Source organism: Syngnathus leptorhynchus, chromosome 6 (genome assembly GCF_054491065.1).
Source record: "Syngnathus leptorhynchus isolate UIUO chromosome 6, UIUO_Slep, whole genome shotgun sequence".
In the NCBI taxonomy this organism is placed as follows: Eukaryota; Metazoa; Chordata; class Actinopteri; order Syngnathiformes; family Syngnathidae; genus Syngnathus; species Syngnathus leptorhynchus.
This window is the reverse complement of record NC_141200.1, coordinates 4255780-4279715: the sequence shown is the minus strand read 5'-3', so window position 1 is coordinate 4279715 and position 23936 is coordinate 4255780. Positions and strand designations below refer to the sequence as shown.

The 23936-nt window shown below is 43.5% G+C and overlaps 4 protein-coding genes across 10 annotated transcripts in view; 2 read left to right on the top strand and 2 right to left on the bottom strand.

The window, feature by feature from the left end:
- Nucleotides 1–13095, bottom strand: part of scaper (S-phase cyclin A-associated protein in the ER) — a 32951-nt gene extending 19856 nt beyond the window's left edge. Inside the window, exons 1-19 of one of the 2 annotated variants that reach the window (XM_085913850.1) lie at nucleotides 12756–13095; nucleotides 9787–9904; nucleotides 9428–9504; nucleotides 9074–9271; nucleotides 7970–8070; nucleotides 7707–7823; nucleotides 7302–7429; nucleotides 6947–7221; nucleotides 6227–6559; nucleotides 5346–5513; nucleotides 5198–5264; nucleotides 4994–5111; nucleotides 4746–4857; nucleotides 4519–4659; nucleotides 4285–4440; nucleotides 4043–4185; nucleotides 3535–3616; nucleotides 3298–3450; nucleotides 2434–2541 (exon numbers count right to left, since the gene is read on the bottom strand). In XM_085913850.1, coding sequence (XP_085769976.1) covers nucleotides 2434–2541; nucleotides 3298–3450; nucleotides 3535–3616; nucleotides 4043–4185; nucleotides 4285–4440; nucleotides 4519–4659; nucleotides 4746–4857; nucleotides 4994–5111; nucleotides 5198–5264; nucleotides 5346–5513; nucleotides 6227–6559; nucleotides 6947–7221; nucleotides 7302–7429; nucleotides 7707–7823; nucleotides 7970–8070; nucleotides 9074–9271; nucleotides 9428–9504; nucleotides 9787–9904; nucleotides 12756–12911 — 2751 coding nt within the window. In that variant the 5' untranslated portion in view covers nucleotides 12912–13095. Of the gene's footprint in view, nucleotides 1–2433; nucleotides 2542–3297; nucleotides 3451–3534; nucleotides 3617–4042; nucleotides 4186–4284; nucleotides 4441–4518; nucleotides 4660–4745; nucleotides 4858–4993; nucleotides 5112–5197; nucleotides 5265–5345; nucleotides 5514–6226; nucleotides 6560–6946; nucleotides 7222–7301; nucleotides 7430–7706; nucleotides 7824–7969; nucleotides 8071–9073; nucleotides 9272–9427; nucleotides 9505–9786; nucleotides 9905–11338; nucleotides 11744–12755 lie in introns of those variants that run through there. The other variant, XM_085913851.1, reaches the window with a different exon arrangement.
- A 632-nt stretch (nucleotides 13096–13727) lies between these two features.
- Nucleotides 13728–16946, top strand: rcn2 (reticulocalbin 2). 5 transcript variants are annotated; one of them, XM_085913604.1, is made up of 9 exons: nucleotides 13810–13888; nucleotides 13991–14103; nucleotides 14761–14873; nucleotides 14956–15058; nucleotides 15127–15323; nucleotides 15394–15507; nucleotides 15589–15682; nucleotides 15981–16120; nucleotides 16193–16946. In XM_085913604.1, exons 3-9 carry the CDS (start codon nucleotides 14763–14765, stop codon nucleotides 16334–16336), a joined length of 903 nt encoding a protein of 300 aa, XP_085769730.1. In that variant the 5' UTR covers nucleotides 13810–13888; nucleotides 13991–14103; nucleotides 14761–14762; the 3' UTR covers nucleotides 16337–16946. The 5 variants fall into 5 exon arrangements, with proteins under 5 accessions (XP_085769732.1, XP_085769730.1, XP_085769731.1 ...); XM_085913605.1 differs by having other exon boundaries at nucleotides 13815–13888; nucleotides 13991–14079; XM_085913608.1 differs by having other exon boundaries at nucleotides 13825–13888; nucleotides 13966–14079.
- A 679-nt stretch (nucleotides 16947–17625) lies between these two features.
- pstpip1a (proline-serine-threonine phosphatase interacting protein 1a) lies at nucleotides 17626–20516 on the top strand. 2 transcript variants are annotated; one of them, XM_085913609.1, is made up of 14 exons: nucleotides 17626–17721; nucleotides 17810–17884; nucleotides 17965–17999; nucleotides 18087–18193; nucleotides 18267–18329; nucleotides 18559–18663; nucleotides 18752–18797; nucleotides 18982–19061; nucleotides 19404–19502; nucleotides 19573–19669; nucleotides 19757–19844; nucleotides 19920–19999; nucleotides 20140–20231; nucleotides 20304–20516. In XM_085913609.1, the coding sequence occupies exons 1-14, from the start codon at nucleotides 17699–17701 to the stop codon at nucleotides 20433–20435; spliced, it is 1122 nt and encodes a 373-aa protein (XP_085769735.1). In that variant the 5' UTR covers nucleotides 17626–17698; the 3' UTR covers nucleotides 20436–20516. The 2 variants fall into 2 exon arrangements, with proteins under 2 accessions (XP_085769735.1, XP_085769736.1); XM_085913610.1 differs by having other exon boundaries at nucleotides 17626–17884; nucleotides 18137–18193.
- Nucleotides 20463–23769, bottom strand: LOC147055419 (tetraspanin-3-like). The gene is made up of 7 exons (XM_085913614.1): nucleotides 23225–23769; nucleotides 22261–22452; nucleotides 21981–22055; nucleotides 21809–21910; nucleotides 21583–21738; nucleotides 21412–21495; nucleotides 20463–21324 (listed from the first exon to the last, which is right to left on the bottom strand). The coding sequence occupies exons 1-7, from the start codon at nucleotides 23285–23287 to the stop codon at nucleotides 21232–21234; spliced, it is 765 nt and encodes a 254-aa protein (XP_085769740.1). The 5' UTR covers nucleotides 23288–23769; the 3' UTR covers nucleotides 20463–21231.
- Nucleotides 23770–23936: the final 167 nt, after the last annotated feature.

The window sequence follows — 23936 nt, the reverse complement described above, 5'->3', positions numbered from 1 at the left end:
GATAACAGTCCACTCACCTCTCCCCCACCCATAGACAAGCCTTGAGGGCAGAGACGTCCCTTTAACCATTTTACTATTTCTACTAAGCGATGGTGTGATATCCATAACCCGATTTGAGCGACATGCTGCATGTGCCAGAAACTAATGACCTAATTATATTGTCATCCATCACCCCAGATGACAAGCCTCGCAGATAAAGGACTTCCGTTGAGAAGTCTAACTAGAACCTGTGTGTGGGATGATGCCATAGCCTCTGGTGACAAGTGCCGGTGCACCTGCTGGCTGAATGGAGGCCTTTCACTACGGTGGAACGTAATACAGGTGTGAAAAAGCAAATTTATAAATCATCGTTTCTCAAGGATGACTCAGTATGATCAATCAAGTGTTATATAATTTATTATTAATCTGATGGAACAATTGGAACTCCGGTTTCAGCAAGAAAATCATGTGGTTGTTAATTATTAAGCGAAAAATCGAGTTGAGTAGATCAGCAGCGCCTCTGCTGGTTGTTGTCAAGTAGTGCATCCAATTTACCATCAATTACTTAAACCCGCAAATAATTTATTACATTTGTATTTCCTCTAGATCTAAAATGTTTCGATTGTACCGTCAAATCCATTCACTAGATTTTCAAGTGACAAGTGCCTCCTCCCATTTTTCTCACAGTTTCCAGGTCAGTCAGAACCAGCGCTGTCATCTCACTTGCAGTCAGTAATCTCTTTGAGAGGGCTACCCAAGTGTGCTTGCCACTCAACTAATGGAATTGCTTAAATAATGCATCCAAAACACCATTTGCCAAAAATATATCATACTGCTACTATAAAATGGTAAACTGAAATATTATGCTGTGGCGTAGGTGGTGGGGGGGGGGGAATGCTGACAGGCAGCTGTAAATGCTTTAGCAAATACAGATACAGTTATTACAATAAAGGCTGGGGGTAAACTCAATAGCACTAAGTATGTTTGCGACAGTCAAATACGGTGACAGACAGCCGTCTGCCACGGAAGCATTATCACAAAGCGGCAAACACACTGGGCCCGAAGTCTGCGGTGGTGGACAATGCCCGATATTGCCTCTAGTGGGAGAAACTTGAGCCGCCTCTAAACATCCCATCCCTTCCTTTCTCGGACACAGACAGAGCTATCACAGATCTAAAAGGCAGGCGGCACAAATACACATTCTATGGGATATGTTCACCCAGCGCCTCTTTTGTCACTCACAAAAGCCCAGAGCGGGTAGCTTTCCATTTGGCGTTGAGCAAACAGCTGAATTTCATGTCGGCTACTAGACGATAAGTGATACGACATGGGATGGGGTTACAGTCTTTGGTTGGTTCGCATGACTTTTTATTTGTATCGAACTGCCTACTTTGGGTGACATTTCAGCACGGACATGCCATAAATTCAAAATCGGACACCCACGTTTGACTGAAACTCGTCTTCTTTTCTTTAGAAGAGCAAATTCGTTGGTGGAGAAAAAAAAAAAAAAGGTGTCGAGTGTCTGATTTCAAAACAACAAGGGGGAGTGAGAAGGGGGACTTCAGCTGCCACTCTTGATATTTCAGCAAGGTTCTCAATTTAAGGGCCAATCCTAAGAGTGTCAAGCAGACCTCCAGGACTATTTGGGTCCTATGGGAGGTCACTTCTCCGCAGAAGCTCTTTCCGGCCTCTGTTGGCCACCACTGGTGTCTAGAGGTGATCAATTCAGATGGCATCTGACTGTTTATTTTTCAATATCTAGAATTCAATATCACTTGGCTATTTGTCATTTTTTTAAATATTCTACTTATGGTCATTTGAGAACATTGACAATCGTTTGCCTATTTGTAAATTTCACCTTCTAATATTTCATTGTTTATGTTTGCGCAATAAATTGGAATTCACCATTTCCTTGTTTATCCAACTGTCAAAGGGAACAAACTGACTTGACTCACGTTTAGATAGAAAATACCTGAGAGGAAAGACGGCGGGGCCTATCCATTCTTCTCACAAGAGAGCAGGGGAAGAAAAGCTTTGAATGAAAGAGCTACTGGGGCCAAAGGTGCTGCGTATAGCACCAACAGTTGTCAGACTCACAATGAGCAGCGCTGAAAAGCCAATCTCATATTGCAGCCTGAGAGGTTAACTTGCATTAACGGGCTGCCTTCCCATGGAAAGCGCTCAATGGCTTCCAAAAAAAAAAAAAAAAAAAAAAAAAGACGGTGATGAAGTGATGTCACCCGTCCACTGGAGCACTGAACCCTGACTGTGTACATTTCAAGGCCCATTTGCAACGGCACAAAGCCATCATGGTGTGTGTGTGTGTGTTTGTGGTGGTGGTGGGGGGGGCATAAATAATAATAACCGTGCTATAAAAGACAGTCATCTGTTTCTTTGTCCTCGATCTGTTGGGAGAATAAACGTGCGTGCCGCCGGCAGGTTGACGGTACGCACCACTTCCTCGTCGGACAGCTCCCGTCCCTGGATGCTGCTGCTGTCTCGCACGGCCTGTTGGTGCCTTTTGCCCTTGGTGTGGCTGAACAGGTGCACCTCTGAGGTGATCTGCAAACACAAGCATCGTGGTCAGAGGTCGACGCCGCCAACAATGGAGACTCCAGGCAGGAAGGGGTCATCAGAGCCCCCACGGGATGACGGTGAAATGATATACCTCGAGGTTGTTTTTTTTTTTTGCCAATAGGACATGACCTGCCACTGCTGAACCTCGCAGAAGAGAGCACAATGCAAAGTACGTGAGGCTGTTCCATAAGTCAAATGAAGCAGCGAAAGGATGTCAATTTGTTTTTAATTCCCCCAATTACATCAGCATGTCTGTTGAAGGGAACTTTCCACATCTGGCATTTCCAGTCAAGTATTTACAAAACAACTGAGCAGCCAACGGATTCTATAAGTCCCACACAATTATCGTTACATGATTTCATTATTCAAACAGCGTAAGCTTGCCTTTTTTACCTACTATGAAATGGTTTATGATACTTTGTGTCTCAGGTCATTAAATCAATTGCTTCGTCACATGGAGCCCTTCCTGATCCCTTGTGTCAGATGTTACGCCAAGGTCAATCGTCGGTTCGACAAAAATCACTTAACGGTTTCGAATGTCAGAATGCTCAACCCTGGTTTCCCTGGTAACCGAGTCTTTACAAATAACTGCATGAGAATTCTATTTTATCAGCGTTAAAACGTTTGGCTTCAGGCAATTTGTAATGACTATATTTGCCACAAGGGGACGCTAAATCCTCTACAATGTCCATTTCATCCAAGTCGTGGACACTATCCCTCACAGTTTGGAGATGTACATACCACAACGGCGCAGAGCGAGCACTGTTTCTTGCGTTCGTATGGCGTTAGCTTGGGGGCGTAGTCAGTGTTGGCGTGGCGGCCGCTGCTAAGCTCGGCCGCCTTCTCCTTCCTCTGCTCCATTTGCTCCATGTGCCTGCGGCTGCTCTCGTCGTGCTGTGGCAAAGCAAACAGAAAGCGCCGGGTCAGCTGGGAAACGGTGTCTATTGGAGGAGCAAGGTGAGCCCTGGATACTCTTACCTTCATTTGAATTTTCTTTTGCAGCTCCTCCATGGCCTCCTGTTGAGCCGCACTAAGAGCTGCCAGACGCTCTTCTCGGTCTCTTTATACAATATAGAACATTTTTAAAAAAAATGTCAATAAAGTGACTGTCAATATTTTAAGTTACAAAGACAGTTATTTAGCTACACGTGGGGAAACCTTTGACCTGAGGCATGTGCTTTCAAGCCACAATTCTTTATTGAGGTCACCTTGCCTGACCTGTACTATTCTACACGAGAAAAAATAATGAGAGGGTTGGCGACAGATTTACACCAGCCACAAAATGTAGTTTGACGTCTTATTTTATGACGTTAAATTGGACTGATGCACAGTACATATTTACAAAAGCTATTAATATTTTCATTTGGAAATTGGAATAAAAGCTTCTTAGGTTTCAAAAGTCCTAAGAGGCGTCTTTACCAGTGATTTTTCTACGAGGGCGGGGGGGAATCGGAAATGTACTCCAACCCGCCACAACAACACTTACCTAGCTCTCTCCCGTGCTGCGTCCTCTCTTGCTTTTTCTTTTTCCTGCCGCTGCTGTTCAATTCGAGCCTCTTGTTCCTTGCGCCGAATCAACAGCTCCTCCACGCGTGCCTGACGCTCAGCTTCAAGCGCTCGTTTACGTTCCTTACAAAGAAGAAAAACGTCACGTGAGCAAGGACGAGACACTTTCAATGTGCAAACCAACTATGTGGGGTTTTTTTTTGGTTTTTTTTTTGGTCTCACCTGCACCGCTTCATCCCTGGCTTGCTTCTCCTCCTGCCTCCTCTGCCTGTCCTCCTGGAGCTCATTAAGGCGTTGCTCGTATTCATTTAATTTCGCCAGGGCATCGTGTCTCTTGTTCTGAGCTTCCAGAGTGTTGATGAATGCGATTTCATTGACCTGAATGGACACAATAAGGATTTCATCAAATATTTCTCCCAAACTTACTGTTGACTCCCCTCCACTCCCCACACCTACCTTGGCTTCTTCTTCTTGAGCCTTCTTCACAATGGCCTGGAGTTGCAACTCTCGTTTCAATTCTGCATGCAGCAGCTTTTCCTCCATCATCTTCCTTCGTTGTTCCAACAACTCCTCCTTCCATTTCCTCACTTCCTTTTCCTGCAGAGAGTAAAAACAGAGATCAGGCAAAAAAGAGTTGATGAAATCAGCAGGGACTTCCATCTGCTCAACATGTTTTCACTCACTCTCTCCAAAAGCTTCTGCAGTTTGAACGTCTTTTCCTCTCGCAATTTGTCCCGCAGCTGCTGAGCCTTCAGCTGTTTCTCTTCATGTTTTTTCTTTGACTCTGCAATTGTCCTGTCAAAAATATGATCATTCATCTTTTGGTTAACATGGCCTGACAATGCTTTACATTCTTGTCAAAATAAGGAGAAGGGCCTTACTCAACATGTGGTAAAGCTGTTTAAAAAAAATAAAATAAAAAAAGGGGCACCTTTTGCGTGACGGCGAGGACAATTTTTCATGCATGTGGATCCCGTGTCCTGGAGGTCGAGCGGGTTCCTCCTCCACCATGTCACCCCATGAGGTATTCTGACGCCATGCCTCCCTCGCTGCAAAGGGTGGGTAAAGAACATACCTGTGGTGTCCAAACATTTTAAAGCAATTTACCGCTGAGCTGACGCGTGGAAATCCATACCTTCGTAATCGGCCAACATCTCACTCCACTCCATGTTGGGCCCACATCCTCCATTAGCAATGCCAGCCTGGAAGAGCAGGAACGAAAGCAAGGGATTAGCTCAAATGTACCATGCAGGCGCTTTTAGGGAGTAAAACCTTTGTCTAACCGGGAAGTCATTTTCATTGTCTGTCTCCAGATCATTGTTCTCCGCTTGAATCTCTCTGGTCAGCTGCTCTTCTTCTGCGATGGCACTGGCGATGGCTTCTTCGTTAGCCTTCTCTAGTCGGTCAGCCAGCTCCTCTTTCTTAGCCAGGACCTCGGCCATGGACTGAGGCTGGACACAGGGTGAGGGTGTCATCATACAATAGCCTGACAAAAAGTATGTAAGAAGAGTTTTGAATAAAACATTTGCGTGTCTAGATTGTTTGCGTGACCAGATCAACCTCATCACGTTTGAACTCACAGGGTGGTCACAAAAATCACAAGTGAGGACGCATTCCAATGTCATGCAGGTTACATTTAGCGTGAGGATGAGGAGATGGTGGAAGGAGCAAACGACTGAAATAGTTGACTGATTTGACAAAATAAAAAAAAATCTATCACAGATTAATAAGTGGCATACAAAACTTAACAGGTCAAGCTGTTCAAGTGGGTGTGAATATGACGAATATGAATATGATGTTGCCTACCTACTGACAAATCAATTTGAATGAGAACCACTGTGGATTGAAATTTAGCATTGAACGTTTTAGGTCCATAAAAAAAAAAAAGCGCACATTTAGCCAGATGAACGGACCACTTTTGTGGTTAATTGAACACCCACGACAAAAAAAAAAAAATAAATCCACTCACAGCTATTCTTCACAGTGCTTGGTGCTAAAACAACAGCACACACAGCTATGACACATTTGGTCAGGGGCCTGCTTCAGATTGACTTTGTTTAGGCGCTGAAGCACCCGTGAGACTCCCCTCAATTCCCTTTGTACCGACCCGAGGCCCGGTCCCAGCCCTCCCCTCCCCTCTGCTCCTCCATCTCTCAGCACTCACAGTGGAAAGCTCTGTGGGGTCCAGCACACTCTCCAGTTTCACCGCTTCCATGGGAGTCTCAGCCTGTCGTGGAGCAGATGTGGCCACGCCCCCCTCAGCCACACCGTCCCCCAAGGCCGACGGTCCGCCGAGCCCATCCGTCTCGGGTCGCTCTAGGGATGCGGAGCGGGCCGGGGCAGGGGGTAGGACTGATAAGGTCATGTCTGTTGGCGGGGCCGCAGCTGAACACAAGGCGGGTTCTGGGCAAGGGGTGATATCTGCTATAGGGGGAGGCGCGGCGTCGCGGGCGGCGTCGACACAAAGCCCCGAGTCTCGTGCATTCTCTGCTGGGGGCTGCACCGACAATCACACACACAAGCAGATGCGAGCTCCATTAAAAACATGCATTTCAACAAAAACACATCATGCGAAGGCGGGGGGGAGGGGGGGGATCTTGCTACTGACATGCCCTTAAACACCCAATTCTGATCCAAATTTGAAGATGGATAAGATATGGATTGTAAAAACTAAATGAGGAAAAGTGTGTGTTAATTGTGAATTTTGTGAGAAAAATAAGCGGCTGAAATCAATCAATTCCAAGTGGTGTGTTTCTGAACATGGTAAGCCCAAAACAAAAACAATGCGGTTGATGAAACCGTGTCAAATTTCTATACTTGGCATGAATAATCGATATCTCTCCTCGGAGGAGGTTCTTGTCATGGCGTAGTGGGACAGAAGTACCTCGACTGCATCCCCGCCAACTGGAGGTTTCTCCTCATCTGGAGGATCGACTTTCTTCTTTGAGTCCACCTTGGTTGCGTCGACCGGAGGTGGGGACTGCGGAAGGACGGGTTGCTCTTCTTGTGGCGGGACAAGTGACCGATTCTTGGTGCTGGCCTGCTTTGGGGCGACGTGAGTGGCCAAGACCGGACTGACCTTGGCGATCATGGTGGCGGAGCGAGGCTTGGCCGCACGTCCGCGGTGCACCGTTTCCCAGCCTTCAGAATCTTTTTTACCTGATAACAAAAAAAAAGATCTTGTCAGATTTTGGTTTTCCATTCTTCAATCTCAGTTTCTGCAATCAGGGATTTCTTACTTGGCTTTTCGACTGAAGAAGTCATCAGCTGAGTCGGACTCGGAGCGGATTGAGTACACTTCACTCGGTCTGCCCAACTGGGGCCCGAAAGGGAAAGTCGGGCAGTGGCCATGGCAGGTGGAGGTCCACTAGATAAGACATACATATTATAATCACAATAAATGAAGAAAAACATTTACAAGTGGACCACTATTTTTTTTTTTTTTTTTTGTCCGATCAATTCACACTCCAACTGCCAATCACAAACATTTAAACGCTTCCCAGTTGTAAAAGCACAATCAATATCCATTTCCCGCAGCATCCAATTACAGCGCACTGCCTACACGCAACACAAATGTGTCAAAAAGTCGAAGTCCATTAACGTTGGCACGACCTCGGTGGAACAAGGAGAGACATGGGGCATACCCAAAATTGAGGGTGCGACGTGCAGCTGGGGAGGAAACCATTCTGTCCGCAGAGGGGCTCGGCACCACGTGGCGTCCCGGCGACATCTTACGCAATTCCCAGGCTAAAGAGGTCGGCCTGCAAATTAAAAGTAGCATTGAGCAGACAGAAATAAACACAGTTCGACCTTGACGCGGGTGGGATGGGAAGGGGGGGGGGGGGGGGGGTGGCGAGACAGCAAACAAACAGGAAATGAATGCGCAAGGAGAAGACAATGAGATCACCTGTTCTGGGCATCGGTTTTCTCGAGTTTCTCCTGGAGCTGGATCCAGTCTATGAGGGCTTTGAAATCCCGCACGTAGTTGTCCAACATCATCAAGACTTCCTGAGAGAAAGATTGACAGCTTGATGTTATTGCTTTCGATACAAAGTTTTTCCTCCCCAACCTAAACCACCCACCATGGCCACAAGATGAAAGCAGACAACTGATGGATGGCGATGGAAGTGGAAATTGAGAGTAAAGCTTTCACAGTGCTTTTAGTTAATAGACAAGTCAGTCTAGTGAAAGATGTATCCAGCAGCAGGAGCAGGAACAGCTTCGATGATTGGAGCTGGTTAACAAAGACCGCCTCTATAGCTCGCCGCTCATTTGGTAATGAAGGCCGAGCCGGTCCTCTGACGGACAAAGTTCGCAGCGAGTGGGGGAGCATCGTAAAGTGGCTTTTAGCATGTTAACAGGCACACTTAAAAGCTAAATACAAGCCTCGTGTAACATTTCACGACAAATGACAACATGTTTGACCTCAAAGAGGCCTTGCCATTAGGCGGCTCAGTAAAAGCCAGTGGTCCGTACATGCGCGCAAAAACAAATGAAGCATTTTTTGAGGGCTTCGTTTAGAGGACAAATTCAAAATATACACCCACTGGCACAGCGTCCTTCATAATCAAATGCATTTCTAGGTGTGAGCTGGAGAGAAAATGTTTACATTTACGAAAATAACAATCCCCAGTTTTATTGACACTGAAACCAAGGCACTTGTAGTGCGATAAAAATTAATGCTATTAGACGGAATTTGGTGAGCTGTATTAGTGTGTCGAGAGGAGTCGCTAAAGAGGGGGGGGGGGGGGGAGCGAGCTGCCAGACCACATCATGATCATACCACATAAGATAGTGGTTACAATCTGTCATCGATATTCAGAGCAAGCCCTGTGATAATTCTCTTAGCAGTGTGGACCTGACAGAAAGCAGAACTCAAGAGGAATGCAGCTTCTATTTAGATGTCAATGTCGCCCTCTAGCGGTCACACGAAAAACTGCTCAAGAACCCACAGACAAAATGCAGTCTTCCATTAGTGTAGTTCTATTTCCCCACCGCATAATGTGCTGACCTTGCATTCTACAACACTTTGATCGGACTCGCACGTGACGTAGATTTCATCCACGGCGCGTCGCAGGTTGTCAAAGAGAAAGGCCCAGTAGCGTGCTCGTAGGTCCACTTTGCGAGGCTGTCGAGATTTGGTGGGGCTCTTCTCGGTCGCCTTGTCCAACAAGGCGCCGGCTGTGCTTTTGCTCTCCACGCCAACATTCTGGGGAGGGGAAAAGTTTTTAACTTTTTTCAATGAGATACAGTGAAAATAAAAAAAAACTACTAAAACGTCAGGAATTTAATTGAGGTTAATCTGAGGTACCAGGGGTGTGTGGTAAACATGACGCCCTCTGGCGGACAAGCATCAAACACCCACCTGTCTCTTATTCCTTTGCTGCCCGGAATGAGTCCTTTGAGCTCTTGCGCCGCCAGCAAACTGACTTTTGGACTTTGCTGTGTGGAGAAAATGGGAAAAAAATTGGACTGATCCAATAAGAAATGTATCCCAACAGACAACAGAGTGCATTGTTACCATGCTTGATGGATGACGAGGCCATTTAGAAGTATGAAGTGGAATATCAAACATTTTATGCGTGTGTGTGGGAGGTGTATAAGTGGGAGCACAGAGTGAACAAAATGACTCTGTGTGTGGATTATTATTATTATTATTATTTTAATACTGTTGAGGTAGGCTCTTAATGCCAAAAGGCGTATTTTGCTCGAGACTGCACTGACCTTCCTCCTCTTTATTCTCCAGCGGGACACTCCACGCAATCAGGTTCCGAGCAGCGCGGCCTTCTTCGGCGACGATCTTACGTACTTTGTCGTGACTGTTGGAGCGCTGGAAGGAGGCCTGCAAGAGGAGTCAAAACATCAATATTTCACCGCATATGAGCTCTAATATAAGATGTTGACTTGGCGATAAGTAGAGCTGAACACGGCATGCGCAATGGCGCCTTCAGATCACTTTAGGGACACATGACTGCACTTGAGAGCAAAGTTTCTTACACACACATGCAAGTGCAGTGAGAATTTAGATCGTCTGTATTCTTTGATACAATGTCGTTATACAGATCTCGGATCTCATTAGTAGTTCGTATTGAGTGAAGTGGCTGGCGTGTTGCCTTGGATTTGGCAGTCCGATCTTGTTGCTATGGTTACCCAGTTCGTAGAGTGCTAAAATGCCGTGTACTGTTCTGTGAATGTTCGCAAATAAGCATGCTTTTGGAATTTAAACGATGTCGGTTTTATTTGGGAGAGCCACAATTGTTTTGTTACATGTTGAGTATGTTGCACTTTAACAACAATGCGACATATTGGCGAGCTTGGAGTCAGATGCGAGCATTAAACGGAAGCAACACAGTGACAAGAAACAGCTCCAGGCTTGAACCAACCCGCTTGGCGCCCAACATGCATCATGGCTGACCTACACATTGAGTATGCATCAGTGACTAGAGAAGCCCAGAGCAAGCAAAAACTAGAACCCAAGTCCCTCATCGCATATTTGTCAAGCTGTGAAACCGCTCGTCATCGTGTTCGATCGAGAATAAGCGCTTTCAACAAATATGCATTTCATATCAAGTAAACAATACGATAAAAAAACAACCGCTTGACTGGCATTCGTGTCCTCGGTCTTTCATTCGCCGAGTTCTCTCTCGGTAGAATAGCTTCTACCTTCTTTGCATTATTTAAGAACTGATCTGATGAAAGGAAATTTGAAAATGATCATTGGGTGCTTTAACCTGAAACGACACATTTTATTGCTATTTACAATTGGCTCAAATAAATGTCTCAAGTTATTCTAAATACAACAATAATACAACATGGCGATTAAGAATTTTTCCAAGAGTTATTCATCAGGTATAATAGCATGTGTGGGTGTCGCATTATGCAGAGCCAACATGCAAAGTGCATCGGTCCAGATACTATTTAATGCCCCCCAGCGAGATACCCAGCTGACCTACTTTTGGTGCGCAAAAATTCTTCATGTCAAGTGGCCCGTGCGTTTTATTTTTCTGATCCAGAACACAAAGATAAGAAGATAACAATCACAGCCATGCATACAGGAGAATCCCTTGGCTGCTCTCCGCTAATAACCAACACATTGCTAATTAGCCAAGCAGTCATCTGAACGACACCGTGAAGGGCGCGGACTCCTTTTTGCCGTGCACCGGAAACAAGACCCATTTTCCAAGCTGGTGCTTCGTAAGGAGCGAGTGTAATGTTTCCCTCTCGGTCCCGGCGAGCAATAAAAACAAGTCCCAAGAGCTGAACATAAAATACATACAGAATAGAAGAAGAGCGCCGAAGCCGCTTCTTCGTCCTCGTCCAGCCCTGACATGCTGTTGCTGCCCACTTCAGGCGCCCTCTTCCCCCTCACCAGCGGCGCCACGGCCATCTGACAGGGGGGACTAAAATAGACTCCCAGTGCTCGCTCCACAATGTCATAGCAACTTGCCTTGATAGTTCAACTTATCTCAAAGAAGACTGGGGGGGAGTAGGACCCAAACTGGCTGCTGCCGTCCATCAGCTCGATGCTGCGTTGTTACATTTTCAGCTTCTGTGCTCCACTTGGGAGCTCACGTACACTCTGTTCCTCGCACTCTCCTTCTGCCGCGACTCTGCGCAGTCATGCACACGGCCCCCCCAACCTGCGCTCCCAGAGATGAGTGTAGCTGCAGGCCAAGGGACTGTGTGCATGCGTGTGTGTGGCTATAAAACCACAAATTCGCATTAGCAACATTAGAGTGATGCTCAAATTCTGATTGGACCGTATATGATGACCTACTATAGTCTTATAGCAAATGAAAAAACAAAAAACAAAAGCACAAACCTTCATAGTTTAATTGCATGCAAAATGCTGTTACAAATCAATTTTGTGGTGTCAAGATAAATTTAGTGCTTAAGAAATGCACTCAATGTTTACATTGCTTCTTGTGTTTTACTGTTGTAATCTGACCTATGACCTATTTACTGACCTGAGTTTACACCATACTTGTTTAGTAGAACTTATTGAACGCTTAAAAAAAACGCAAGTTGATGTTTGTTTACTGAGTTGACAACTTTGATTGCCATCAGACATTCACGTGTACCTGAAGTGGCTATACGATTATAGTCGCTCTTAGTAGATTGTAGCACCGATTCAATTTTTTTTTTATCAGTGATTTATTTGTATTATTCATTTCCAAAAGAGACAATAAATCTACTGCATAGAAAAGAGTTAAGATGTGAACATTTCATTTGAAATCAGATTAAATTAGTTCTCATTCACTCCAAATATAGGCAGTTTGATTTGCATTGTGTTCCAACACAGCATCTGAAGGGAATCTTGAAATATAAAGCAATTGAAAATGTTGAGCTTCATAAATACATCATTGCAACCAATTTGAATATACAAAACTGTACTGTACAACACTAAGACCCATTTGCATTGAGCTACACGAGGAGCTTGTTATATAGAACTACTACTCATTTTTGAAAAATAACGTTAACACCGTCATTTTTACAGCATGTGACAAAGCATTCTGTAAAAAAAATCCAAGAGGGACTAGCAGGACCACACCCACTGGAAGGTAACAGGGGCACACGAAATCCCGAATGTGGTGAATCATGGATGCTAGCTTGTAGCCTTAATCTAGCCATGCGCCAAACAAAGACTTCGGAGGCAAAGATAAAATATGAACGTATTAATCATTCCCAGTTACCTTGAGAGCGTTAATGGACGCATTTTTGTTTTTGCCTCCTCCATGTGACGACCCCGAGCTGTTACTGCCAGACCTCTCCCTACCGTCACTCCCGTGCCCGACTCTCGGTCCCAGACGGTGCTGCCCGGCGCCCCGCCGTCGTCCATCTTTGTTCATCGATTCGCACTACGTTCAACGCTCGGTCGGTGAGAAATGTGAAGTCCACGGGACAAAGTTGTCCAATTGTTAGAGTAAATGGTAAACCATGCTACATGACAGCGAGGCTAAGAGACCAAGAAACGGAAGTCCGTTGAATTGCGATGTATTTGATAGACGGGAATGTGGTCCAATTGTTTTAGCTTAACATGAACGCGACAGGTTTGATGGCCAATCGAGTGCGAGATAATTCAGGTCGGGGGGCGGGACTTAAACGTCTGTACCATGGCAACCATAAAGATTGACTAGGTATTTCGGTGAACCTGAGCTAATTAATCTACCTTTCAAAATAAAAGTGTATTATTGGTTTTACGTTCTTGTTACATCATGAAGTCGGATTTTAATATGTTGAAAGATACCTGACATTTTTTAACATTACAAATTGAAAAGTGGGCGCACCTCCCTGAAATCTGTATGGCAAATGAGAGGCATTGTGAAAACTACATCATAATTAAATCTCATACTTACGATTATCTCCATTTTGCTGTCATTTTTTTAATTTTATTTTTTATTACCGTGTCATTTACCCTCGATAATTCTGTCCCAATATAAGTGCTTCGAAGTGACTTGTGTTTTTGGCTTAGGTGTTTAATAAAAATGAGACCACACATCTTGCAAATCTTGAAACGTCCGTTTGTGACTACAACAACTAAGACGTACGGGTCTGTTTTGAAGTCCACACGGCGTTTGAGCAACGTTTTTCCACTGGGTCATTGCTTCAAACACACATGCGACCATTTTTTTTCCACGACCGTGTTAAAGGCTTCTTATCATGCTTTGAATAATCACAACAACAAAAAATTGTTTCACGTGGAGAAATCAATCAATTCAGGAAATCAATTCTTTTATTGTGAAACGTCTAAACGGAAGTTTGTCAATCCGCATCCCCGACCGACACTGCACTCTGGCTCAAGAAGCAACACTAACAACTTTTCAAGGTAAAGTGTGCATTGCACAATTCGAAATTGTTTCTCATTATTTAACATTTCGGATACGTTCTAATATTTTGGTTTAGGTTCTGCTATATTTGTTTACTGCAGGTCATTTTCCCCTCATCATTCACACGCTCAGATCAAAGTACGGTACTATGTCCACACACATCTTGAACATCTTAAGCGGCTTTCGTTAGGTACGAGAAAACTGCAATCACAAGGTGAAAATAAAAGCCAAATCGGTATTTACTGCATTTAGTGTAGTGTAATCGCGATGTCCAGGTTTAACGCACTTCACAGCGATATCTGACGTAGTACCCATATTGACCTGTAGGAGAGAATAGCACCAGAGGAAGAAAGTGTAGGACGGATGGAAAATGCTGAGTTAAATATTAAAATATCTGCTAACTACTACGAGCAAGCTTTTTCAAACGCTGGATAAATAATAATGCTGCATAATCGCTCCAAAAAAAAACTGAAAGGAAAAGATAACTGGCGGACCTTAGGACCAGGGGGGCTGGGGTCATGTTTGTTCTTTGTATGTTTATACTTTGTGACATCATCTTGTCTTTGCAGCTTTGATGATTTGTATCTTCTCACTTGTGGCAGTCAGACATGGAATAAAGACATGTTCCTCACTGCCACAACCTGACTAAGTGCCTTCCATAACTTTAACGTAGTTTGTTGGCACCAATATGCCACAAGATGGCGCCATTGTGTTACACAGGGCTTTAGGGAGGGATCAATTAAAGAGTGATTCGGTACATTTAATTCACAGAATTACAAAGACACTGTGAGTGATTGAAAAAACATCATATACTAATAAAAGATCAATCAGTCTCCTAATACTGACTTTACCTTGGTTTTGTACTCTGTAGAGATGGCGCCCTCTACTGTAACAACGGTGGTGTTGCTTGCCCTTCAGTTTATGTTGGTACAAAGCGCTCACCCTCATTCTGAACATGACATGAAAGTCCTGCTGGGAGAGAAGGTTGTGAAACATCATGCATCCATCTTTTCTTTTTGTTATCTTGATCACCTTGTGACTTAACTTTTATCCAATGTGTTTCGAGGACTCTGAGGATTTAAAGAAATCAGGTCCAGAAGTGCAGAGGCAGAAGATGTTGGAACTTGTCAAGAAGATAGACAAAAATGCTGACAAACACTTAAGCACAGGTAAAGATTGTGTGCGCCACAACTCTTGGAAAAGAAGCAAAAGGTGAAACTGGCTCGTTTCTTTCCAGAGGAGATTGCTCTATGGATTCAGCAAGTGTACAGAAAATATGCCATGGAAGACGCAGAGGAACGCTTTGGTGAATTTGACACTGACAAAGACGGCGTAGTATCGTGGAAAGAGTACAACATGGCCACTCATGACAAGCTCTTGGATTTTGATGAAAGCACAGTCATGGACAATCCTGAGCAAGAATCTCTGCGACATGTACGTGCACCGAGATCCCCCATGGGGCAACGCGGTTAAATTAAAACATGTCGTTTTATCCTTCCATCAGCTCTATCTCAAGGAGAGGAGACGTTTCAATTTCGCTGACCTGGATGGAAGACCTGGCCTCAATGTAACTGAGTTCCTGGCCTTCACCCACCCGTCTGAAGTGGACCATATGGCTGTAAGCTTAAATACATTTCAGCGTTATAGAAAATGTGTTAATGGACAATGTAGTGCACGTTTTAGATCTTGCTTATTACAGGATTTTGCAATTGAGGACGTGCTGAGTGACTACGACACCGATCATGACGGATTGATCAGTCTGAAGGAATTCATTGGTGACATTCGATATGAAGGTTCGTACATTTTGATTTAAAAAAAAAAAAAAAAAAACATTTTGGGGAAAAAAAAAAAAACCTTTAAATTTATTAATACTGTTCACTTTCACAATAGATTTTTACATGTGGTTCCCTTTAATATCCTCTCTAATGGACACACTGGTTCAACTGTAATTAACAACCTCCCCCACTAGAGGGAGCAAGTACTGTACACAATGATGCTTTCTTCTGCTTAGGGGAATGTATTTAAAAAAATCCAGTCGTTGTGTCTTGTCAATTTTCTTCCCCAAATCCACTGACTTTGTGTCTTTTAAAGAGGACACCCCTTCCCAGTGGGAGATTGAGGAAAGCGTACGCTTCAAGGACCTCTACGATCAAGACAAGGACGGCAAGTTGAATCGCGAGGAGCAACTCCGCTGGATCGCGCCCAACAGCTACGGCGCCGCTCGGGAAGAAGTAAAGACGCGACCACATCAGGTTTTCTATCGTCTCCATTTGCTAACGTTTCTTTCTCGGTTCATCGTCGAGGCCCTTCACCTGATTAAGGAGATGGACCAGGATGGAGATGAACGGATCTCAGAGGCGGAAGTCTTGCAAAACCAAGAGATTTTCATGAACAGCGAAGTGACAGACTACGGCAGACACCTGCAATCGTCGCACGATGAACTCTAAGATTTTGTTTCTTTTGCTCCCACCTCAAGCATAATTTCTTGTATTTAAACGCTGGGGAACTTTCTAAGCTAGAACAATGCCGATTGGCTCTCCGGTCATGGCTGGCGTGTGAAAAAGCGAAGTGACGGCGCACTTGCTGCTCGCTGACACTCTTCCTCTTTTCAAACAAATGATCGGAGGTGCCGTGCCACAGCTCGTTTCCTGGAACGTTTTTTACTTGTTTCAAAGCCGCTGGTGTTCCAAGGCGCATTAACAAGCGGAAACGTTTCTCTAGAGGGGAAACCACTCAGGATGGAGTTAGAGTTTAAGGATGCTTTTTGGGTGAGCTTGCTATTTTTTTTCTTGTTTTTGGTTTGAGGATCAAATTTGATGTGGAGCACTTGAGTTCATTTGGTGACTTTGTCATGATACTCTGCACTTTTCATTTGACCACTTCCAAGAGTGTACACAAAACAGAATTTCAATATCTGTCTGCACCATTAACAAAATATCCAATGTAATGATATCAAAAGTTATTTTGCGAGTTTAAAATGAATGTTACGAATCTACCGATGTAAACATTGTCTTCTATGTTGCCTGTGAAATTAATTAAAAGAACAATTTGAAATCATGTAGGCATAAACGTTACTAGGGGGGTGAGTTTAGTATTGGTACAAGTTAGTATAATTGAGTCTCTTGAATAAGTGGAAATGTGAAAGTGAATTTACACGCCACTATGAATAGTGCCTGCCATAAAAAGTATAGATGCACAGTACCACGTTTAACCGAAGTTTCCTACATGAATATTTCATAATTGTATTACTATTACTAATCACAGCTATATGAGGATTTGTGGAGGGGTGTCATACGGGAAATTGCATCATTTAGAACTGAAGGCAATGGGAAGGACAAAATTAAGTTCACTCATGTTTCTTTATATTAGACGGGGCTTTAATTTGCATATTGGGCCCTTTTATACATTTTTACAATAAAAATGATTTGTCAAATCATTGCTTATCTTTGATCAGAAAGTCTGAAATTTGAACTAACACCCAGGACTCCTGAATTGAATGAGCTCCATCCACATAACGATAACCACTTTATTTTATCTTAGCAACAAAAATTCAATTTGGGAGTTTAATAATCTGACAGCTGAAACATTTCAAGTGCATTCAGGGGCTTTTATTTTTTTAGTTTCCATAAAGTTTTTCAAAGCCGCTAAAACCATAAACCGCCTCTTCAGAAGTAGGGAAAAAAAATTGGGCTCGGAAACTGAAGGCTTGACTCCCGCCTATGATGTTCCAGGGAGGGAACTTCATTAGCAACGCTGGTTATGAGGCCATCATCCAGAGACTAAACGATGGTCGGCGGACATGCAAAGACATGGAGGAGCTGTTCAAAATGAGGTGGGCCCGTTGACATGTGGTGGCGTGCCAACGTCATGAAAGCGGTGTCACCCAAATACCCGCATTGAGGTTAATGCGACTGTTGCAGGGCATCTGCCGAGGAGAAATACGGCAAAGAGTTGGTGGCCATCTCACGCAAGGTTGGGGGGTTCTACGAGATCTGGTGGGTTGTGCGTGAACATGTAGCGACGGGGGGGAAAAAACCACCATCACTTCCTTTGAGCTTGTGTTTTGTTTCCACAGTACGCTGAGAACGTCCATTGATGAAATGAAAACGCGTAAGGACAAATAGTCGTATGTTTTTTTTTTGTTTAGTTTTTTTTTAAGCATCCATGTTTCAAGCCTTTTTTTTTTTTTTTCATAAGAAATGGAAACAATAGGCAACTTGCACATTCAGCTGTCCGGCTTTTTAAAGGAGGAGGCGAAAAGGATGGAGCAGTTTAGAGAGAAGCAGAAAGAGCAGAGAAAAAGGGTATTTAAAAAAATAAATCTTAAAAAATGTTTTCACAGTTGTCGTTGACATTTGTTTTTTCCTTCCTCCCCAGCTTGAACTCATCATAGAGAAGGTCCAGAAGAACAAAGTATCATTCTACAAGAAAACGATAGACGTAAGATCAAAACGTCGGATGAATCGTGTCGAAAAGTGGCAATTGTCGTTTCTCATTTGAGTTTATTGCACTATAAGGTCAGTGCAGATGGGACAGGATTGATTCACAAGCTCAGGTCCTCGAAGGCCCCCATCTTTGCATGTTTTAGACGTTTCCCTCCGATTCAAATGATTAGGATCGTTGGTTACCAGACTCCTGTAGACAAGTGTTGTCTCTTTGTCCGTCCCAGTCCGAAAGACACTACGAGCAACGCTGCAGGGAGGCTGACGAGGCGGAGCAAACGGCTGACAAGATGAGAAACGCTACCACAGCCACACCCAAACAGATTGAGAAGGTACAACCTTTTTGTTATTGTTCTTCAACAACAACGTTTTCATGAATCAGCAATAAGTGACTCTGAAATGTGCTTTTTCTATTTTCAGCTGAGCAACAAATCTAAAATGTGCAGGGAAGCCGCAGAGGAGGCGGGTATGAATTTGTGCTAGCTACACTTACTTCCTTTTTATTGAGGATGTCACAACTATCTATTCAAAGTTGTGACATAAACACACCTCCATTCTGTGTAGTCAGTATGACAAATGCAAATTCTCATCTTTTAATCTGGGTGCTTCATCTTACAACAATCTGTGTCTATGTCCCCCCCCCTCAATAGAGAGACAATACAAATCCAACATTGATCAGCTGGACCAGATCCGTCAAGAATGGGAATTAACACACAACAACACGTGTGAGGTAACTCGTGACATGTAACATGGAGTCATGGTGTGTTTATCAAGAGAAGAAGGTACAAATCTATTCGAAAGTGTCCGACATTCAACCAAAAAGCGGCAATACCCGTTTAGTTTTCTCAACGAGGATGTGCGACACTTCCTATGATAGGACAATAAAATGAGTCACTAATCTTCAAACTTCCTATGTTGGCACAAAACTTTGTTCTTGAAATACACGGTCGATTTGAGCTTGCACAATGTAATAATGGTATTTTCACGCCGTCGCTCTAAAGGTCAACGTTTCCATGTATTTCATTGAAATCAAGACAATTTGCAGAATTAATTTCCCAATCGTGTCTTGCAGGTGTTTCAACAACAGGAAACGGAACGCCTGAAGACCACGAGGAACGGCTTGTGGCAGCATTGTAACCATTTGTCCACGCAATGCGTGAAGGCCGATGAGGTGAGCTATCACGTATCAAAAAAAAGTCATCCGTCTTCAGCTAAAGTTTGTTAACGTCCGCTGCTTTCAGTGTTACGAAGGTGTGAGGCAAATATTGGAGAAGTGTGACATTATCGCTGACATGAACAGTTTTGTGGGGATTAAAGGCACCGGCACCAATCGTCCCGGTAAGCGTCTCCTCCTGATTTGAGTGTGACACCAGAAAATATTTTCCCGTTACAATATATTTCGTTTGCTCTTTTCCTCGCCTCTAGCCCCCATCGAATACCAAAATTACAACGAGAGGGATGCGACAGAAAATCGAAATGGAAGCACGGGACTCATGGGCGGCGTAATGAAAAAGTCGGAAAAACACGTTTGGGTTCACAATCACGCAAGTGAGAAAAAATATTAAGATTAGACTGTTCTGGTTTGTAGGTTTTCAACTCTCCTTCAAGGGCACGCTTTGGCTGGCTCCAGTCTGAGTGTTCATAAAGATCCTATTGCAGACAGTGGAGGTAAAATATGAGCTGAAATATGAAGAATCAAATGGCACACCATTATCTACCACTTTCTGCCCATGCCCACAGTAAAATGAGTATTTTTGCAGAATGAGCCTCACATGAAGTTCTTTAACTGACGACTATTAACTCCACAGACGACTATGAAGATGTCTACAGCGGCCCCCTCAAGAGTCAAGGCCCCCAAACGAGCGAGCAGTACAAGGCGATGTACGAATACGTGGCCCAGGTTTGTTCTTGGCTATTTTGTCTTTTAATTGGATGGAAAAAGTCCGTTCAATGAGGTTTATTTTTTCTTTAGCGAGCTGACGAGCTCTCCATGTCTGTTGGGGACGCCGTGCTAGTCGTGGAACAGGGCCAAGACGGCTGGTGGATGGTGCGGCTGTCTGGCCAAACGGGCCTGGTGCCGGGATCTTACCTTGCCAAAGAATGAGTTTGGACAATGCAACTATCAGTATAATTATTTGTGAATAATGTAATTTTATTTCTCACATGTACAGCATTAAAACTTTAAATAATACCATATTCATAGTGTTTAACTTTGCAGAGCCTTCCTAATAGAAAGTACATTGTAAAAATACCAGCTGCCCTTTGGTAAAAGCCTACAGTATCATTTCTCTGACATTTCTAAAACGTATAACGCCATCACCCAAGTCGCTACAAATTGCCAATCAGTAGAAAGCGTAAGGATAAATACAACACCATTCAAAAACGGAACTTATGCATGGAGAGGAGGATTGTAACATTCTTAAACCAACATGAGACAGTAGTGTAGAAATTCTACAAGGGAAAATGAAGCTTCAACTTTGATTCATAAACCAGTTGTGATATTTTTTGACTCCTCCAGATGCTGCTGTAGGTTTGATTAAGAAATCATTCTGTATTGAACAACAGTGCCACCTAGAGGACTAAAAAAAAACAGTCTGGTTCATGATGCAAATTTCATGCTTTGTTTTCCCCATCACTACGTAGAATATTAAAGCGACTATTGGTGCTGAATTTCACTGCATGGTTACATAACATGGTCTAGCAGTCAACACATAGTGCAAATTAAAGAGGAAATAAGACTTCCTCCATACAGTACAGTTTGGTTTGCTTCTAAAGGTCAGTCATTCATTCTGAACACGAATTTGGGCTAAAGCTTTGTAGAGGCAAAATAAAACCAAAACATGAAGCTTTAGTGTTTTTATGTTAGTGTGGGAATGGATTCACCAATGAGCAGGTGACGCTTAAGCGTAGGTGCCTCCTGTGATGAGGAGCTGATAGGCCGGATCGCTTCTTCTGCGACACAGCACGACGCACGCCGACAACATCCCCAGAACCTGGCGTGAAAGAGGAAAAGTTGATTTTGTAAACAAAACTAAATTCGGCCACATTCAAACATATTCCGATGAGCAAAAATGACGTACCTGAATGGCGGCAAAAGTCAACGCAGTCCAAATGACATACATCATAATTTCCTTTAACTTCTTCACAACCAGAACCTCACAGCCCTAGACACAAACAGCGGAAAATCCAGATGAATAGATATCCATTTAGTATTCAAACAAAAGTGAGGCTATTTTATTATTTTTTTTTACTTCTTGGTAAAGTTCTTCAGGTCGAGTGAGGGACCCTGTGCAGAGTCCCCCAACTTTTCCGTTACAACAGCTGATGGGCACGCTGTTGTTCTTGGATGCTTCATACCAGCGAGTGTACTGCCAGTCGGAGTAATTGCGGATGCCGCAGCACTGGAGCTGCACAAATAAATTTGTGTGCTTAATAAGAGGGACCCACACATTCTCATCATTTGTTCGGCGTCCTCACCTGTCTCTGAATGTAGTCGATGGCGCGGCTCTGTGCGTTGCTGTTAGTGCCGTTGTACTCGTTGTAAACTTCGTGGATGGAACCATTCACGTCATCTTCAACCTGGCAACGATAAAGAAATATGTTGTTAGATTACACATATGGAATAAAACACACACACTTACTTCCTTACCTTTGCTCTGTAAATATATCCAAAAACCACAACAGCTACTTCAGTCATGAAAACCAGCAGCAGGATGATGACAAACTAAGGGGGGAAAAAAAAATCAACATCGATACTACGGTATTACCAAATTTATTCTCTTTGCTTGGTGGAATTCAACGTGTAGAAACAAATTACAACTGAATCTCTTCACATAAAATACAAAACTATAAGTTACACACTCCCAACATTTTTTGTAATCTAATCCTTTTTCTTTCTCATAACAGTATTTTTCACAGTTTGTACTGACCGACATGAGTCCACAGTGGCTCTCTCTCACGGTGGCGCAGCAACCGATGAGGCCGATGATGAAGAGGAGCGCTCCTGCCGCGATGATGACGACTGCCGGTACCAGCGTGTAGATGTCTTCGAAAAAATGGTCATAGTCATCGTACGTGATGAACACGTACGCGCCCGCGTAGCAGAGAATGCCAGCGGCAACCTGTTGGGGAATCAGACATCAAATCCTCCTTTTATGCCACTTACAACAACACAACTTTTACTCAGTACATGTTGACATCATAAATTATATCCTTCTCTACAGGTTCATATCATGCCAAAATACACACAACCTCCCTGTTAATGTTCTGGATGACAGTTTTGAATAACAGTAGGATTAAAACATTCAAAATACTGCATTTACAGTGTTGTTTAATTTGAATGACCATGACTTTCCTACAGCATTAGTGTTTGTTATGGGATGCTCAGATTTAGTTAAATGAAGAAGCCCCCATCCCCCCAGCATTATAATATAAAGTTTCAAATACGGTCAATATATTTATTCAAGTTAAAATAGTTCGCAAGGTTTTCTGTTCAAAACTAACCCCAGCTCCACATTTTCTGAGTCTACCTTTTAGCACCGGAAGAGAAAAATAATCCAGTCACCATGCCCGAATGTAGCATTCAACCGACTTTCTACTTTTCCATGTTTACTTGGTTCTTTGGGTTGAGGACGACCTAATTTTGTGAGTTTGCGAATACACGTTTACACAGCACGTTTACTCGAAGTTCTACTGCTAAGGTTTGCTCGGTTAAACAACAGTCGACTGCAGCGATAGCAAGGCAGCTAGCCTAAACAGCTGTACTCGTAGCCACAAAGTTCCCATACATAATCACAACATAGTGGCTAGCTAGCCAGCTAGCTCGCTCGACGTTTCGCCGTGACGCACGACCTAACTCGGACCAACAACAACAAAAGAAATTCACGAGCTTACCCAAAATATGAGGTTAAGAAAGACCAACACGGTCTTTGAAGAGGTGATACCACACTGGCCCATGTTTTTTTTAAGATGTTAGTTCAGACAAAGACATAACCACTCTCACTCCATTCGCTCGACTGTAGGAATGTTGGTGTCGTTGCGCCACCACATTACAGCTGGAAGCGACTGGGATTTACTGACATCCAGCGGTAGCACATGGTACTGCATTCACTGAGACGACGTAACTCGAGTAGGCATGTTCGGTCGTAACGCGGCGTGGTAACGGACCACTAAGTAAAAATGTACTCAAGCAATGTAGACTACTGTTACTTTTGATTGTAAAGTAACAGTGACTTTGTAAAGTTTTGAATAATATGACTCCGGTCAAATTAAAGTGGTAGTCCAAATATTTACGTAGGAAAAAATACGCAAATATAGAAGAAATGGTACTAACGTTATTGTTATTATTGTTTAAATCAGGCCATGGACACCGAATTGACAAAGTTCTAAAGTAGAATTGTACAAATTTAGCAATATCACATTGACAACAACAATGAATTATTTATATTTAAAAAAAACACACACACAAATTCAGTCAGAAGAAATTGTCTTAACTGTCTGCGTTTGTGAAACAGCACAAGTGCCGGTGTTCTGTCTTGTAGCGTTCCTGGCTCAAATTGATGGTTCAAAAAGCTTTCAGGTTTTTTTTGGTCTGTGGTGAACAACC